This window comes from Mustelus asterias, chromosome 3 (assembly GCF_964213995.1).
Source record: "Mustelus asterias chromosome 3, sMusAst1.hap1.1, whole genome shotgun sequence".
Lineage (NCBI taxonomy): Eukaryota > Metazoa > Chordata > Chondrichthyes > Carcharhiniformes > Triakidae > Mustelus > Mustelus asterias.
In genome coordinates this window covers 46,954,929-46,973,035 of record NC_135803.1, presented here as the reverse complement: position 1 = coordinate 46,973,035, position 18,107 = coordinate 46,954,929, and the positions used below count along the sequence as shown (strand labels likewise).

Sequence of the window (18,107 nt, the reverse complement as noted above, 5' to 3'; positions counted from 1 at the left end):
CAACGATTCAAGAAGGCAGCTCACCACCACCTTCTCAAGGACAACTAGGAATAGGCAATAAATGCTGGCCAGCCAGCGATGTCCGTGTCTCACGAATGAATAAAAAGAAAATTAGCCAGTTAAGGTCCTCAATAGGCTGAAGGACACGTGGGGTAGCAGCGCCTTGCCCACCTCCCATATTATGGGGGACAGCTTGAGGGGTGGGCGGGATGGCAGTGGACTAGTCAGCCCCACCTGCCTGCAAATAGATTGGGGGTGGGGGGGAATGGAATGAAATATTCAGTAGGCCAGGCAACACTTGTGGAGAGGGAAACAGTTCATGTTGCAGGCTTGGGAGCTTTCATCAGAAATGGAAAATATTCGAGAGATGATAGTTTTTAAACAAGTGCAGATGCAGGAAAAAGGGGAGGGGAAAGAACAAAAGAGAAAATCTGTGATAGTGTGGAAGGCAGGAGAGATTAAATGACATTTTCAACTTGAAATGTCATGAGTTATGGTTTAATGAGACCGTGAAAGTAGTTTTAATCCTCCTACATTGCTGGCTACTGTTTTTTGTATTACTTCACTGTATTTAAAATAACTGAAGACCATATTGTGAGTACAGGGTTGCTGAAGGTTACATTATTGAAAATTATTCCAATATTCCTATTCTTCCATCCATCATCCCTGCGTTTGCTGATTTACGTTGCCTCCCCCAAGTGACAATTTGATTTAAAAGCTGGGGCACTTTTGTATGTTAAATATATAAATGCAACTGTTAGCAATTGTGCAGCACTAAATTAACACATACCAAGAAGGTTCCTTAAGCTTCTATCACCTCACTGTGTACTGGCAGTCATGTGCTGTTGGCAGAAAGACAGGAGCTTTGAGGTTTTCAGTAAAGTAACAGGAATTTACACTGTGATTGGTCCTACTTCACACCATCATTTCACCAAAATTGCAGCAAACTGCATTTCAGGTGACAGAGTGAGATCCACTGAGGAAAATTTAGACCGCTTCTTAAAATGGTAGGCTGGTGGAGGCAGGAATTATAAATGTGGATGATGGGAGGTATGCAGATGCAAACTGGCAGTACACAGTACCGCTCTCGGAAGCTGCTAACAGTGCTCAGGAAATGCCCAGTCAATCAAGCAGCGTTGGCACTCCGAACTGAAATGCTTCCAGCAGCCAGGAATAAAAGGGAACCAGTCTTTAGCTGTTGCTGTGAAAATAAAAGTGAGGTTGCACTGAGGGTACAAAATTAAATAGTATTTATTGGTTCTTGCATGATAAGCACTGTTCATGTGGGAAGAAAAATGCTAAATATGTTCCATGCGTAATTGGGGAAAAAATAGTTGCATTTCAGCTGGTCACAGGATAGACCATCACCAAACAGCTTGCTCCTTCTCTTTGTTGAATGAGCTGGCAACAAACAAGCACAGCACATTCCAACTGTGCTAATCCCTCGCAAATGTCCAATTAATTTTATAGCTCTGGGGTTTGTAAAGAGAGGCAATGGCCTAGTAGTATTGTTGCTGGACTATTAATCCAGAAACTCAGCTAATGTTCTTGGGACCCAGGTTCAAATCCCACCAAGGGATTTTGAATTTAATTTGAATTTGAATTTAATAATAAAATATCTGGAATTAAGAATCTACTGATGACCATGAAACCATTGTCGATTGTCGGAAAAACCCATCTGGTTCACTAATGTCCTTTAGGGAAGGAAATCTGCCTTCCTTACCTGGTTTGACCTACATGTGATTCCAGAGCCAAAAAAATGTGGTTGACTCTCAACTGACCTCGGGCAACCAGGGATGGGCAATAAATGCTGGCCAGCCAGCGACACCCATGTCCCGTGAATGAATTTAAAAAAAGGTCCATGAGATTTAACATTTAATTCTACAGTTACCGTTGCAAAACACATTATGGATTTTGGTTAAAAGACATGAGTCCTTTTGAAAGAAAAGGGAGTCGAAATGTCTTATTTTCTTCTATTGTGTCTACACTTTACCCACTCAGGACATGTTAACTATGGAACTGCACATGTAATCACAATAAAATAAGGCAAAACCAGTGTATGTTCTTGGTTACAGTGGGTTTTATGTTGGTTTTTGCAGCTAAGTAACAACTCTTTGTCCATGACAGTGTTTTGATGGTGATTTTTGGGTGTTCTCCTATCCTCTGTGGACAAACGTGTGAACTTACATGTTGCTAATCAAACAGAGCGAGAAATTCAGCAGAGTTAGAGATCACGCCAATACCTCCACACGTGATGGAATCTATCATCTCCATCTATGCAACAGGCATATTGATTTTCTAATCCATGCAGAATAAAACTCTTGTTCACCTTGTCGAGAATGTAAATTTTCCCGATCACTTTTTAAAAAAATGGTTGACTGCCTTACGTTAAAACAGATCTGAACTGAAAAATATTCAACTCACCAATTAAAGTATACAGCTTAGGAAGTTTTTGAATGTTGTTTCTAAGAATAGAATTAAAAACCATGCTGTGTAGTATTTTATGAAGTAGATTTGATCTTTTATGTAAGTTTGCTTTTAATAAGTGAATTCTGTCTTTCACTAAACTTTCGTCACCTGTCCTGCTATTTCCTCAAAAGCAAAATACTGCGGATGCTACAATCTGAAACAATAACAGAAAATGCTGGAAAATCTAAGCAGGTCGAAGCGATGTTTTGGGTCTAGATGACCCTTCATCTAGACTCGAAATGTTGGCTCTATTCTCTTCCCACAGATGCTGTCAGACCTGCTGAGATTTTCCAGCATTTTCTGTTTTTGTTGCTCTTATTTCCTTACGTGGTCTGGTGTGGAATTTTATTTGATAATGCTCTCTTCAAGAACCTTAAAATGCTTTCCAACATATGTGGAACTTCATAAATGCAAGTTCTTGTTTCATTTTGTTGCACTTTGTGGGACCAGCGAAAGTAGCACACTCAAAGGCTTGAGATCACTTGTCACAAACGTGACGTCAGGAAGTGGTTGACTGTCCAATAGGAGGCAATAAGAAGTCGATAAGCATGACTTGTACTAAGATTAACCTTGGTGAGGGTGGTTGTGTTAAACTTCAGTTGGCGACAGTTGCATCTTGTTTAACACCTGCCAATGTTCTGTTATGCTTTTTCCCCAGAGTGTTATGATAGCCACTTTTGGAAGCAGCATCTGTAATCATTGAGTTAATTCACCATGGCTGTCTTTAAACATTTATCCCAATGCTTGGGGACAATCATTTTCATTGAATGCATGCAGCTAATGTTGCTCATAGCAAAGGAAATGGATAATTATTTGATTTTTATTCAACAGCTGGTGGTTTACAACAGAAGTTCACAGAGCATTTTCACAGAATCCCTACAGTTCAAAAGGAGGCCAGTCGGCCCATCGAGCTTGCACCGACAACAATCCCACCCAGGGTCTATCCCACGTATTTACCCTGCTAGTCATCCTGACACTAAGGGGCAATTTTAGCATGGTCAATCAACCTAACCCGCACATCTTTGGAGTGTGGGAGTAAGCCGGAGCACTCGGAGGAAACCCTCGCAAACTCCAACACAGGCAGGGCTGGAATTGAACCCATGTCGCTGGCGCTGTGAGGTAGCAATACTAACCACTATGCCACCCTACATGTTCTTTGCAAACTTATATGTTCTCTTGGCCAATTACACTGTACAAAATAATTTCTCATTTGACTACTTGACCAATCTGATGATCAGGCTGTTAAGTTGTTAAAGGTTTCTATCATTTATTCATCTTGAATGTGCTGTTACATAAATTCTTCTACATTCAAGTGATCAAGTTGGGACATATAGAGAAGCAGAAGAATGCAGAACAGACTCCTAGTGAAAGGAGTTGATGATTAATCCTGTTAGTTAACAAGTCTCATAAATACTGAATGACAATCCAGAAAAGGGTAAGTCCAAGAACTAAACAACTATATAGAGACATGATTAAATGATCAGAAGACAAAAATGATTCCTTGGCTGCTGAGACAACGGTCCCAAGGGATACTTATGTCCCTGGTCCAAAGGTTACGGAGAAAGGGTGGAAGCCCATTTTCCTACAGTTCTGCCTCTTTTTCTTTGGGCTTTCAATGGTTTAGGGAGAATATGAGGGGTGCATAGATAAGGGGCTGGACTGCAATAGGTGCAAGCTCAATGTAGCTTTGCAGTTGAGGTGGAAGAAGGCATTTCTAACTTCCCAATTCATTGTCCTGTATGATTGCAGGATTGAGTGCCTATCATCAGGGTATTTATAGTGGTATGGTTTACCCCAAGATCCCCTGATGAGTGGAGGGGTAGAGGCAGTATCTAAGCTAAAAGCAAAATACTGTGGATGGTGGAATCTGAAACAAAAACAGAAAATGCTGGAAAATTTCAGCAGGTCTGACACCATCTGTGGGGCGAGAATAAAGCCAATGTTTCGAGTCAGGATGACCTTTTATCAGAGTGACTTTTTTCCTAGGTTGGCTGGCCTAAGCACCACCTGCCCGTCCCCACTCCCCCCAACAATCAACAATGAGGATCCCATCTTTGTGGGACCTACTGCTGAGGCTGGTGGGTTCCCAACTCCTGCTACCCATCCCAAGGATGAAAATCCAGCCCCATGCCTCTACTTCTAAAGCACAGAATCTTGTATCCTCATTTACTGCTTTCTCAACCAGTCCTGTCCCATCCAAAAGATTGTGAGCATTAATCTCACCATTGCTGCACTCCCTTTAAAATCATATATTTTATTTCATATTGCCCTCTCCTCATTCTTTTTACCTAAATGTACCATTTCGTACTTCTCTGCATTAAGTTTTCAGGTCACATGTTTACCCATTCCATCAGCTTGTCTACATCCTCTTGAAGTCCATCAATGTCCTTGTCAAAAGCTGTACTGTCCACAAATTTTGAAACTGGACACCCAAGTCAATTTTATTAATATAACATTATAGTCAGAATTGTGACAATTATCATGCTGAAAGAAAACTGTTGTTAATTTTCCAAAACCCTTTTGCGCACTGCTCAGGAGAATACCTTTAAACTGGGAGCAATGAATTATATTTTGTATAGTAAACAATATTTATATTATAGTGGTTGTAACCTTGTGGTGTGGCAGGTTACATGTACTTTGTCACATAGTATGAAGAGATGACTCCATGCTGCTAAATCTCTTATTACACAAGCTCGGAATCACAGGAGAACACTTGTCCTTAGGACTGTCTGCTAGTATACTTAACCAGGGACTCATCCATGATATCTTAAAGGATCTGACACCAAAAATGGATAGAATATAAGTTGAGCAAAGATTTTAGTTAATGCTGGATTTTTTGTTTCCAAATATAGAAAAGAAACCTCAGGCATTACATAGAAGAGAATCGAGGTTGTAGAAATGTTTCAACCATACAAACTAGTTTCCAACTCCACTGACCAGTTCCATCAGGCATTTATTTTCATGAGCTACATTTTTGGTTATCAAAGAATGGATATTAAAGTAACAAATAAGCCACTGGATGAGATCAGCAAACTAATTCGAATGAAGTTCGTTTAATTGTGAGTTTGCATTCGATATTTAGCAATCCTGGCAAGACATCAAAATTTGCGATGCTTCATATTACTGACCTTGGCAAAGAAAGCACTGTGCAGAAAAGCAGCCATAGAATTTCAATGTATTTAGAATGGTCATAGCCTACCTGAATTACTCCCATTGCCCACTGCTCAGTTGTGCAAGTCATACTGTAGGTTTAATCAGATTGAAGAACATTTTAGCACTTAGAATGAAACAATGTCAAATAATTATTGTCTTATTCTCAAGTTATGTCTTATGCTCGCTATTCAAACATCTGATTTGGTGAAATTTTTACTTTGCAGCTTTCAAACTGTGTACATTTTCCATTCCTGCAACAAGCTATTAATACAGAGCCACTGTATGTTTCTTGATTGTTTTTCAGTAAAATCTTCTTTGAGGTTTATTTTGGTACATAGTGTTACAATAGTCAGCAGCAGTGTCACCCCCTTCGAATACAGTAGCATTTTGTACCTTATATTAAAATACTGTATAAGATTATAATTTTCCATTTACTTACATTTTATATATATAAAAAAAAACTTTCATTCTTGTTCTGTGTTCAGTAACATCCGGTATTACATTTCACAGATCATTTAGAAACTGTGTGATAATAACTCCATACTGCAAGCTGTTTTGTCGTCACAGTTTAAAGGTTCTATCCAAAAACTGTCACAACAAAACTGCTATAATTTATAAATGCACATTAAAGGCCCACTTAGTCTTGTTTTAAATTTGACTCTTTGTATTATTGTAGTCTTATTTCTTTGAAATATTTCTACTGCAGTCAATTAATATTAAGTCCCACTTTGCAACACTATATTTTGCAAATGACAATAGAATTTCTAGTTACATTTGTTAATATTGATTCTGGGTATCTATTAAAGCAGCTAACCAATCTTAATATACAAACAATATAATATCTAACAACATCCATGTTGAGTTGTCTAAGCCGTAGCATAGGTCATGTCACATTCAAGAACATTTAGAACTTTAAATGATCTGTTGAAATTCAGCTTCACTGAAATTTTAAATGTTTCTTTAATGTGAGTGTGGACACCTGAGGAAGAGCTGTCCACTGTCTAATGGGATATTGGTCTTGTAAGCCTGGCTTCATAATGTTCAGAAAAGTAATTATGTGATCCTGAAAACCAATACCTGTAGTGTTACAGTGATCAAAATTTACAAAGTAGTCATATCACATGCATCATCATTCTTTTTAAGACTTTTTGAAATGTTTTTATGGATGAGTTTCCAACGATAGGCGCTTCGGTTTTTTCTTGGGTGGGTTACGTTTTCTTTCTCCTCATTTTCAGACTTCTTTCTCGCCTTTTGGTAGTCACTTCTTTCTTCGACCCTTGAAAAGAAAAGTGAGTAACCTACATTTAGTTACAGATTGCAAAAGAGGAAGGCATAATGTAACTTTACTATTATGGAAGTACCCAACATTTTTCAGATCCTTTCTACCTGGCACAGTTGGAATTCAGGACTCAAAGATTTCTGCGATGCCTTTAAGAATTTGTATTAGAATGCTTACATCCCATGTGACATTTTCCATTCATAATAAATATTGATCATTTCTGACTCCGTCAGGGAAAACTCTGCTTTTCCAGACATGGCGTTACACTTGAGGAAGAGGTAATAGTTCTCCCAAAGTTACCTCCAATAAGCCACAAAAACCATAGAACCACAGAAAGGTTACAACACAGGAGGCCATTCAGTCCATCTTGTCCATGCCAGCCCAAGGACACCCAAGTGCTCTTTCTAATCTCACCTTCCCAGGCCATAGCTGGCTTTTCAGACATTTTTGTTAAATGTCCTCTTCCTCTGTGCAGATATAGACATTATACTTCTTTTGATGTAGCACCAGTTATAACTTAATAGTCAAGAGACAGGAGCAGGAGTATACAATGTGGCTCCACAGAGCCAGCTCCAACATTAAATAGAATGGTTGATCTTGGGCTTCAACTCCACTTTCCTGCCTGCTGTCCATTTATCTCAATTTCTTGAAAGACCATCTTATGATAAAAATTATAAGTCCAGAACGAGGGTGAAAATGGGAGAGTTTCGGATCCGTTCTTTTGGCAAGTCCAAATCTGGTATTTTATGCACTTAATGCATAAAAATATGCTGAAAACTGATATCTGCCTGGAGGGTGAGTGGGTGGGGCTTAAAGCTGGCTGATAGCAGCAGAGGGTGCAATTGCGCATGTGTAGGTCTTTGCTCTGAGAGCAGCAGAGAGACATCTCACACAGCCTGTGCTGCTTTCAGCTAGCCTCCATGGCCTAAACCTGGCACCACCATCCTGCGCTACCTTGGTGCCCCGTGGCCGATCGTTGGCCTGCCCCCATTGGACTGATTGACCCCCACGACAACACCCCCCCCCCCCCCCCCCCCGGCTAGAGGAACAACCCCTGCCTCCAGCCCACTCCCCCCGGGCCAGACTGATCGACCCCCATCTCACCCCTGGCCGGATTGATTGACCCCCGTTCCCCCACCCACTTGGCTGGACCAAACGACTCCTGCAATCCCCCATTGAATGGTATGTAGAGTGGCAGCGGTGCCCCCTCCCCGACTGATCGCAACTGCAGAGTGCACAGTGGTTCCCTCCTCTTTTCCCCCAATTGGCCCTCCCCCAGTCTCGCCCTGCCCCCCAGTAGGTCCCACCCACTCAGGCCCTGCCCCATGACATGGCCTGGTGCCTGGTGGGCAGAGCCAGGGTGCTAGGCTGGCACTGCCATGGTACCAGTCTGGCACTGTCATGGTGCCAAGTTGGCACTGCGCAAGGAGCACCACCCTCTTGCACCAACCACCGGTGAGGGGGAGGGCGGGGGGGGCTTGCTAATTTCTTTCAAATCAGCATTACAATAAATTCAAATAATAAGGCAAGAAATCAGGCGAGAAGCTGATTTCTCGGCTCTCTCGCAATCTTACCAGCTCACCTCACCCGTCAGCCGATGGTAAGATTAGCCCCCGACAGATCTGTCTATCTTACATTCACAACTCTTTAAATGAAGAATTTTCTTCTCATCTTTGTCTTAAATGGTTGGCCCCTTAGCTCTCAAGCCTTTCATTTGTATTTAGAAAGTTTACCAGTTTGTTTTAAGATGCCAGAGGAATTATTTCAATGTAGCTGTGTTCCAATTGTAATAACTCAATTTCACAGCAAAATGACAAATTCGATAAACAAACCATAACTGAAACTCACATCCTTATTATATGCCATAAATGGGACAGCATACCACATGACTAACAATTATCCTTTCATCATGCCGGAAATTTGTGATGTTCCTGTCTATTGCAAAAGGCAACGAAAACTATTCTGTCAAGCCATTATGTTCATGCTAAAACCATAGTTAAACTGGACTTAGTTTACAACTTTTTCCTTGACATCACAAGGAATTTTCTCATTCCCGTTTCCATTCTTGCTCTTTTACTATCTGCCCTCTCCTTTTCCCTCTCTGCTTGTTTCTCAGAATCTCCCTCAAAATTGCCTCACTCTATTTTCCTTACATTCCCTTAACATTCTCTTTCCACCTGCCCTCTTACATCATTACTCCTCTCATTTCTTTATCAGTTAATATTTCTTTCCCCATTCTAATCAATTTTCTCTTTCTCTTTCCCTGTTTTTCTCATTGCCATCTCCGGCCTAACTCTTTTCTAGATCTCTCTCCTCCTTTATCCCATTCCCTTTGTGATCACCTCCCTCAATCACTGTATCATTCAGTTACCAAAGAACAAAGAAAATTACAGCACAGGAATAGGCCCTTCGGCCCTCCAAGCCTGCACCGACCATGCTGCCCGACTGAACTAAAATCCCTTACCCTTCTGGGGACCGTATCCCTCTATTCCCATCCTATTCATGTATTTGTCCAGACGCCCCTTAAAACTCACTATCATATCTGCTTCCACTACCTCCCCCTGCAGCAAGTTCCAGGCACCCACCACCCTCTGTGTAAAAAACTTGCCTTTAAACCTTGCCCCTCGCACCTTAAACCTATGCCCCCTAGTAATTGACTCTTCCACTCTGGGAAAAAGCTTCTGACTATCCACTCTGTTCATGCCTCTCATAATCTTGTAGACTTCTATCAGGTCTCCCCTTAACCTCTGTCGCTCCAGCTAAACCACCTATACTTTATACAGACGAAAACTCGTGGGTCTATCTTCCATGTAAATAGTTTTCCACATGTCTTAATGTATGTAATGTTATTTTGGGGGGAAAGGGGGGAATGTTGCAATATCAGTAAGAGAATATGCAAATGATGTACACGTCGAGGGACCAGGATCTGAAGCAGCAAGTGCCAGCAGTCAAATGGAGTGGGTGAAGCTGTTGCTGTAATAGTGGCTGCTGAATCCATAGCACAGACCTGTCCAATGAGCTGTCCTGTAATATTTACATTTAGTTGTATCCTTCAAATAATTCAGCGGTGGGAATCAGAAGATCCAGCCGCCAGCAAACGGCACGCTGCCTCCCGCCATGAGAACCACCTTGGGGAGGCCAGAAAATCCCCCCCAAAGTCTTCTTATGTTTCCTCACACCAGGCAGCATTCTGACGAAGCTGCATTATACCCACTCTAACGCTTCCTTCTATCAACTAAAGTCCAATGCAGCACACTACATTCTAACTCTACGAGTTTTATAAAGGCTTATTGTTATATTCTGTATTTTTATACTCTGTACACCTTGAGATAAAACACAAAAAAATCTATTAGCATTTTTTTTACAGCCTTATCAACCTGAGGTGCTGCCTTTAATATTCTGTGAGCCTTTACTTACAAGTTGCTCTGCTCTTCCAAGTCATTGTGCCTAGTGTCACTCAGAGTATAAATACTGTTGTCATGTTTATCCAAAATGCATCATTTCACATTTATAAATACTCTATTCCATCTTCCACATTTTAAGCACATTCCTTCCATTTTAGCAAAATCCCTCGGCAGTTTCCTTTCATCTTCTAAAAATATATATCAATCTCCATTTTGGTATCATCTGCAAATTACAACCTTGTTCCCCCTAGGCCTCTTCCAAGTCATTGATATACATAGTGAGCAGAAATGGTCCAGAACGGTGGCCCTATGAGACATGCTACTACACACTTGCAAGCAGACTGAAGAGCTGCTCTTAACTCTTACTCTCTGAACTATATTTTAAAGAAAACCTTGCTTTTTCATAGCACATTTCATGAATATAGGACACCCCGTGTGGTTTACAGCCATTCTGCACTCTGTTGTAATGTTGGGAACACAAAAGTCAATTTTTATATTGCAGACAGCAACATGGTAATGACTAACTAATTTGATTTTTTGATGATGTTGAGTGAAGGATCAATGTTGCCCAGGACACCAGGGATAAGACCCCTGCTCTTCTCTGAATTAATGCCAGTGGATCTTTTATGTCCATTTGAGATAGTGGACAGTGTCTCAATCTAATATCTCATCTAAAAGACAGCACTTCTGACAATGCAGTGCTCGCTCAGTAATTCACTTGAGTGTGCATCTGACTTTTTGAGATCAAGCCTTTGGGATGAGACTTGAATACAATGACTGGAATTTTCTGCCGGATTCTTTGGATCAGCGGCAGTGATCGGAGATTTGGCTGAGTGCCAAATTCTCCGTCCTCGCTTGCAGTGGCGCATGAATGGCCGGAGAATTTTGCCAACACTTTCTGACTCAGAGGCCAGAAACCAACTGATATGGTTATCATAACTGATACAAATTCTGGGTCAGAAACACATCTGCTGTAGCACAGTACAGGCCTAGAATACTTTAAAATGTATTTATTAGTGTCACAAGTAAGATTACATTAACACTGCAATGAAGTTACTGTGAAAATTTCCTAGTCACCACACTCTGGCACCTGTTTGGGGACACTGAGGGCCAATGCACCTAATCAGCACATCTTTCAGACTGTGGGAGGAAACCAGAGCACCCGGAGGAAACCCACACAGACACGGGAAGAACGTGTAAACTCCACACAGACAGTGACTCAAGCTGAGAATTGAACCTGGGTCTGAGTATTGTTATAACCTTGTGGCCCAGTTTGCCACTCAATTCTCTAAGAACATACAAGGTATATCTTACCAGTTGATCTCCTGGGCAATGTGGTTAAGGGAGCCAAGATCAATTTGAGCTTGCAGGCGAAGGGAGCGTGGCACATTTGCACCCTGTAACAATAATTATAAGTGGCCATACATTTGGAGAGGCGGGGGGAGGGGGGGAGGTGACAGTGCTGTGGATGGTGGGCTGCTCTCGGGAGTGGAACTTGGAGCCAGGGTGCTTCTATTTGCCCAGTGTAGAAATCCCAATCTGAGGAGGCCAGAAGTGTCTTCCACCTGTTTCCCTGACAACTTCGTTGTCATCTGAGGGAATGACCGATCTTTCCTGATGCAACCCCCAGAATTCAATACAGCTAGCCCCAGTTAAAATTCACTGGATTTCTGGGCTCTGTTCGGGTTCTCCTGAAAGAAACATAGATGCTACATAATGTACGTAATTGATTCCAATGAGATTGATTACCATCAGACTGCTTTCTCAAAATGCAGTGTGGGTCTTAGGCTCCTCCTTGGAATGTCAGGGTGTGACTCTTTGGCCGTCATTTTACCGTCCCGCCTGCCACAGGAATCGGAATGGGCGAGCGGCGGACAATGGAAAGGTCCATTGACTTCAGGTGGGATTTCATGGTTCGGGACGAACGAGGCCGCAAACTCCCGCCCTTTATTTCTCCCCCAGCAGCACCAGTGAGATACCATTGGGCATCCGGTCATGACCCTCTGCTTCAAGTATGTAAATAGCTTCAACCTCATGATAATGCCTGTCAAAGCAGCAAGCAAAAATCCAGCTTTGCTGGACTTCCTCCCCCTTTAACAGGGACAGCAGAGTTTCAAAAGCCAAGGTGTTCTAACAAAATACAGATAGCTATAGAGGTACAGCATTGCTTTTATAATTAGTGCTTAAAAACCTTTGGGGAAAATAATGTGAAGCAGAAAATCCTGCCCTATATAAAACAATTATAAATATATAATACACAAGTGTTGTTTTTTTTAAGAATGGAAATACCTCCTTCTGTTTAGAGGTGTGAATTCTTCTGAAGTATCAGTGACGCAACTATCGAGGCAGTGGATACTGGACATGGGTCAGAGACAATCGTCACCCAACTATGAGCCAGGGCCAATGCACATCAGGTGGTTCGGGAGGGGGGGGCGGGGGTGGACGGGTACCAAATGGGAAAATGGGAGGGTAAATGACCAAAGATATCAACCAGAGGCAGGAATGAACTTCAGGTGGGTGAATCAGTCACACCGGGAGGAAGTCTAGCAGACAGCTAATCAGATTGTATCGAGTCTATTGTTGGCTGCAGGGTCATATTATCAAGATGAAATTTAGGGATCCAAGCTTCTAGATTTGTCCTAGAGGATCCAGGAGTTGAAGATTAAACAATGCTGGGGGTGATCCAGGATAAGAAATTATTGGGCATTCAAACACATGACTTTCTTTCAACACTTGTTAGATGGGAAAGAAAATGTTGATCAGATTGTGGGGAATCGTCCAATCAGGTAGCGAAGAGTCAGTCCACTTTCTAATTTGCATGGGAAAGCATTGGCGCAATGCGTCAATAGTGGCGCAATGCGTCAATAGTGGCGCAATGCGTCAATAGTGGCACATTGTGTCAATAGTGGCACAATGTGTCAATAGTAGCGCAATGTGTCAATAGTGGTGCAATGCATCAATAGTAGCGCTATGCGTCAATAGTGGTGCAATGTGTCAATAGTGGTGCAATGCATCAATAGTAGCGCTATGCGTCAATAGTGGTGCAATGTGTCAATAGTAGCGCAATGTGTCAATAGTGGCGCAATGCGTCAATAGTGGTGCAATGCATCAATAGTGGCACAATGTGTCAATAGTGGCGCAATGCGTAAATAGTGGTGCAATGCGTAAATAGTGGGGCAATGCATCAATAGTGGTGCAATGTGTCAATAATGGCACAATGTGCCAATAATCGTGCAAGGCGTCAATAGTAGCGCAATGTATCAATAGTGGCACAATGCGTCAATAGTGGCGCAATGTGTCAATAGTGGCACAAGGTGTCAATAGTGGCACAATGTGTCAATAGTAGCGCAATGCGTTAATAGTGGCGCAATGCGATAATAGTGGCGCAATGCGTCAATAATAATGCAATGCGTCACTAGTGCTGCAATATGTCAATAGTGGCACAATGGTCAATAGTGGCACAATGTGTCAATAGTGGCGCAATGTGTCAATAGTGGCACAATGGTCAATAGTGGCGCAATGTGCCAATAGTGGCGCAATGTGTCAATAGTGGCGCAATGCGTCAATAGTGGCGCAATGCGTCAATAGTGGCGCAATGCGTCAATAGTGGCGCAATGCGTCACTAGTGCTGCAATGTGTCAATAGTAGCGCAATGCGTCAATAGTGGCACAATGTGTCAATAGTGGCACAATGTGTCAATAGTAGCGCAATGCGTCAATAGTGGCACAATGTGTCAATAGTAGTGCAATGTGTCAATAGTAGCGCAATGTGTCAATAGTGGCACAATGTGTCAATAGTGGCACAATGTGTCAGTAGTAGCGCAATGCGTCAATAGTGGCACAATGTGTAAATAGTAGTGCAATGTGTCAATAGTAGCGCAATGTGTCAATAGTGGTGCAATGTGTCAATAATGGCACAATGTGCCAATAATCGTGCAAGGCGTCAATAGTAGCGCAATGTATCAATAGTGGCGCAATGTGTCAATAGTGGCACAAGGTGTCAATAGTGGCGCAATGCGTCACTAGTGGCACAATGTGTCAATAGTAGCGCAATGCGTTAATAGTGGCGCAATGCGTCAATAATAATGCAATGCGTCACTAGTGCTGCAATATGTCATTAGTGGCACAATGGTCAATAGTGGCACAATGTGTCAATAGTGGCGCAATGTGTCAATAGTGGCACAATGGTCAATAGTGGCACAATGTGTCAATAGTAGCGCAATGTGTCAATAGTGGTGCAATGCGTCAATAGTGGTGCAATGCGTCAATAGTGGCGCAATGCGTCACTGGTGCTGCAATGTGTCAATAGTAGCGCAATGCGTCAATAGTGGCACAATGTGTCAATAGTGGCACAATGTGTCAATAGTAGTGCAATGTGTCAATAGTAGCGCAATGCGTCAATAGTGGCACAATGTGTCAATAGTAGTGCAATGTGTCAATAGTAGCGCAATGTGTCAATAGTGGCACAATGTGTCAATAGTGGCACAATGTGTCAATAGTAGTGCAATGTGTCAATAGTAGTGCAATGTGTCAATAGTGGCACAATGTGCCAATAGTGGCACAATGTGTCAATAGTAGCGTAATGCGTCAATAGTGGCACAATGTGTCAATAGTAGCGCAATGCATCAATAGTGGTACAATGTGTCAATAGCGGCGCAATGTGTCAATAGTGGCACAATGTATCAATAGTGGCACAATGGGTCAATAGCGGCGCAATGTGTCAATAGCGGCGCAATGTGTCAATAGTGGCACAAGGTGTCAATAGTGGCGCAATGCGTCACTAGTGGCACAACGTGTCAATAGTAGCGCAATGCGTTAATAGTGGCGCAATGCGTTAATAGTGGCGCAATGCGTCAATAATAATGCAATGCGTCACTAGTGCTGCAATATGTCATTAGTGGCACAATGGTCAATAGTGGCACAATGTGTCAATAGTGGCGCAATGTGTCAATAGTGGCACAATGGTCAATAGTGGCACAATGTGTCAATAGTAGCGCAATGTGTCAATAGTGGTGCAATGCGTCAATAGTGGCGCAATGCGTCACTGGTGCTGCAATGTGTCAATAGTAGCGCAATGCGTCAATAGTGGCACAATGTGTCAATAGTGGCACAATGTGTCAATAGTAGTGCAATGTGTCAATAGTAGCGCAATGCGTCAATAGTGGCACAATGTGTCAATAGTAGTGCAATGTGTCAATAGTAGCGCAATGTGTCAATAGTGGCACAATGTGTCAATAGTGGCACAATGTGTCAATAGTAGCGCAATGCGTCAATAGTAGCACAATGTGTCAATAGTAGTGCAATGTGTCAATAGTAGTGCAATGTGTCAATAGTGGCACAATGTGCCAATAGTGGCACAATGTGTCAATAGTAGCGTAATGCGTCAATAGTGGCACAATGTGTCAATAGTAGCGCAATGCATCAATAGTGGTACAATGTGTCAATAGCGGCGCAATGTGTCAATAGTGGCACAATGTATCAATAGTGGCACAATGGGTCAATAGCGGCGCAATGTGTCAATAGCGGCGCAATGTGTCAATAGTGGCACAAGGTGTCAATAGTGGCGCAATGCGTCACTAGTGGCACAACGTGTCAATAGTAGCGCAATGCGTTAATAGTGGCGCAATGCGTTAATAGTGGCGCAATGCGTCAATAATAATGCAATGCGTCACTAGTGCTGCAATATGTCAATAGTGGCACAATGGTCAATAGTGGCACAATGTGTCAATAGTGGCGCAATGTGTCAATAGTGGCACAATGGTCAATAGTGGCACAATGTGCCAATAGTGGCGCAATGTGTCAATAGTGGCACAAGGTGTCAATAGTGGCGCAATGCGTCACTAGTGGCACAATGTGTTAATAGTAGCGCAATGCGTTAATAGTGGCGCAATGCGTCAATAATAATGCAATGCGTCACTAGTGCTGCAATATGTCAATAGTGGCACAATGGTCAATAGTGGCACAATGTGTCAATAGTGGCGCAATGTGTCAATAGTGGCACAATGGTCAATAGTGGCACAATGTGTCAATAATAGCGCAATGTGTCAATAGCGGCGCAATGCTTCAATAGTGATGCAATGTGTCAACAGTGGCACAATGCGTCAATAGTGACGCAATGCATCAATAGTGGCGCAATGTGTCAATAGTGGCGCAATGTGTCAATAGTGGCGCAATGCGTCAATAGTGGCGCAATGCGTCAATAGTGGCACAATGCATCAATAGTGGCACAATGCATCAATAGTGGCACAATGCGTCAATAATGGCACAATGTGTCAATAGTAGCGCAATGTGTCAATAGTGGCACAATGCATCAATAGTGGCACAATGTGTCAATAGTGGCACAATGTGTCAATAGTGGCACAATGCGTCAATAGTGACACAATGCATCAATAGTGGCACAATGTGTCAATAGTGGCACAATGTGTCAATAGTGGCACAATGTGTCAATAGTAGCGCAATGTGTCAATAGTGGCGTAATGCGTCAATAGTAGCGCAATGTGTCAATAGTGGCACAATGTGTCAGTAGTGGCGCAATGCGTCAATAGTAGTGCGATGTGTCAATAGTGGCACAATGCATCAATAGTGGCACAATGTGTCAGTAGAGGCACAATGTGTCAATAGTAGCGCAATGTGTCAATAGTGGCGCAATGTGTCAACAGTGGCACAATGTGTCAATAGTGGCGCAATGTGTCAATCGTGGCACAATGTGTCAATAGTGGCACAATGTGTCAATCGTGGCGCAATGCGTCAATAGTGGCGCAATGTGTCAATACTGGCACAATGTGTCAATCGTGGCACAATGTGTCAACCGTGGCACAATGTGTCAACAGTGGCACAATGTGTCAATACTGGCGCAATGTGTCAATAGTGGCGCCATGTGTCAATCGTGGCACAATGTGTCAACAGTGGCACAATGTGTCAACAGTGGCACAATGTGTCAATACTGGCGCAATGTGTCAATCGTGGCACAATGTGCCAACAGTGGCACAATGTGTCAACAGTGGCACAATGTGTCAATACTGGCGCAATGTGTCAATCGTGGCACAATGTGTCAACAGTGGCACAATGTGTCAATACTGGTGCAATGTGTCAATCGTGGCACAATGTGTCAATCGTGGCACAATGTGTCAACAGTGGCACAATGCGTCAATAGTGGCACAATGTGTCAATAGTGGCACAATGTGTCAATAGTGGCGCAATGTGTCAATAGTGGCGCAATGCGTCAATAGTGGCACAATGTGTCAGTAGTGGCACAATGTGTCAATAGTAGCGCAATGTGTCAATAGTGGCACAATGCATCAATAGTAGCACAATGCGTCAATAGTGGCACAATGTGTCAACAGTGGCACAATGTGTCAATAGTGGCGCAATGTGTCAATCGTGGCACAATGTGTCAATAGTGGCACAATGTGTCAATCGTGGCGCAATGCGTCAATAGTGGCGCAATGTGTCAATCGTGGCACAATGTGTCAATAGTGGCACAATGTGTCAATCGTGGCACAATGTGTCAATAGTGGCGCAATGTGTCAATCGTGGCACAATGTGTCAATAGTGGCACAATGTGTCAATCGTGGCGCAATGTGTCAATACTGGCGCAATGTGTCAACCGTGGCACAATGTGTCAACAGTGGCACAATGTGTCAATAGTGGCGCAATGTGTCAACAGTGGCACAATGTGTCAATAGTGGCGCAATGTGTCAATCGTGGCACAATGTGTCAACAGTGGCACAATGTGTCAACAGTGGCACAATGTGTCAATACTGGCGCAATGTGTCAATCGTGGCACAATGTGTCAACAGTGGC

General features: G+C 42.7%; 1 protein-coding gene across 1 annotated transcript in view; it reads right to left on the bottom strand.

Moving 5' to 3' along the window:
• Positions 1-6,723: 6,723 nt before the first annotated feature.
• Positions 6,724-18,107, bottom strand: part of LOC144483726 (transient receptor potential cation channel subfamily V member 6-like) — a 170,437-nt gene continuing 159,053 nt past the window's right edge. Inside the window, exon 15 of the mRNA XM_078202269.1 lies at positions 6,724-6,898. Coding sequence (XP_078058395.1) covers positions 6,724-6,898 — 175 coding nt within the window. The remainder of the gene's footprint in view (positions 6,899-18,107) is intronic.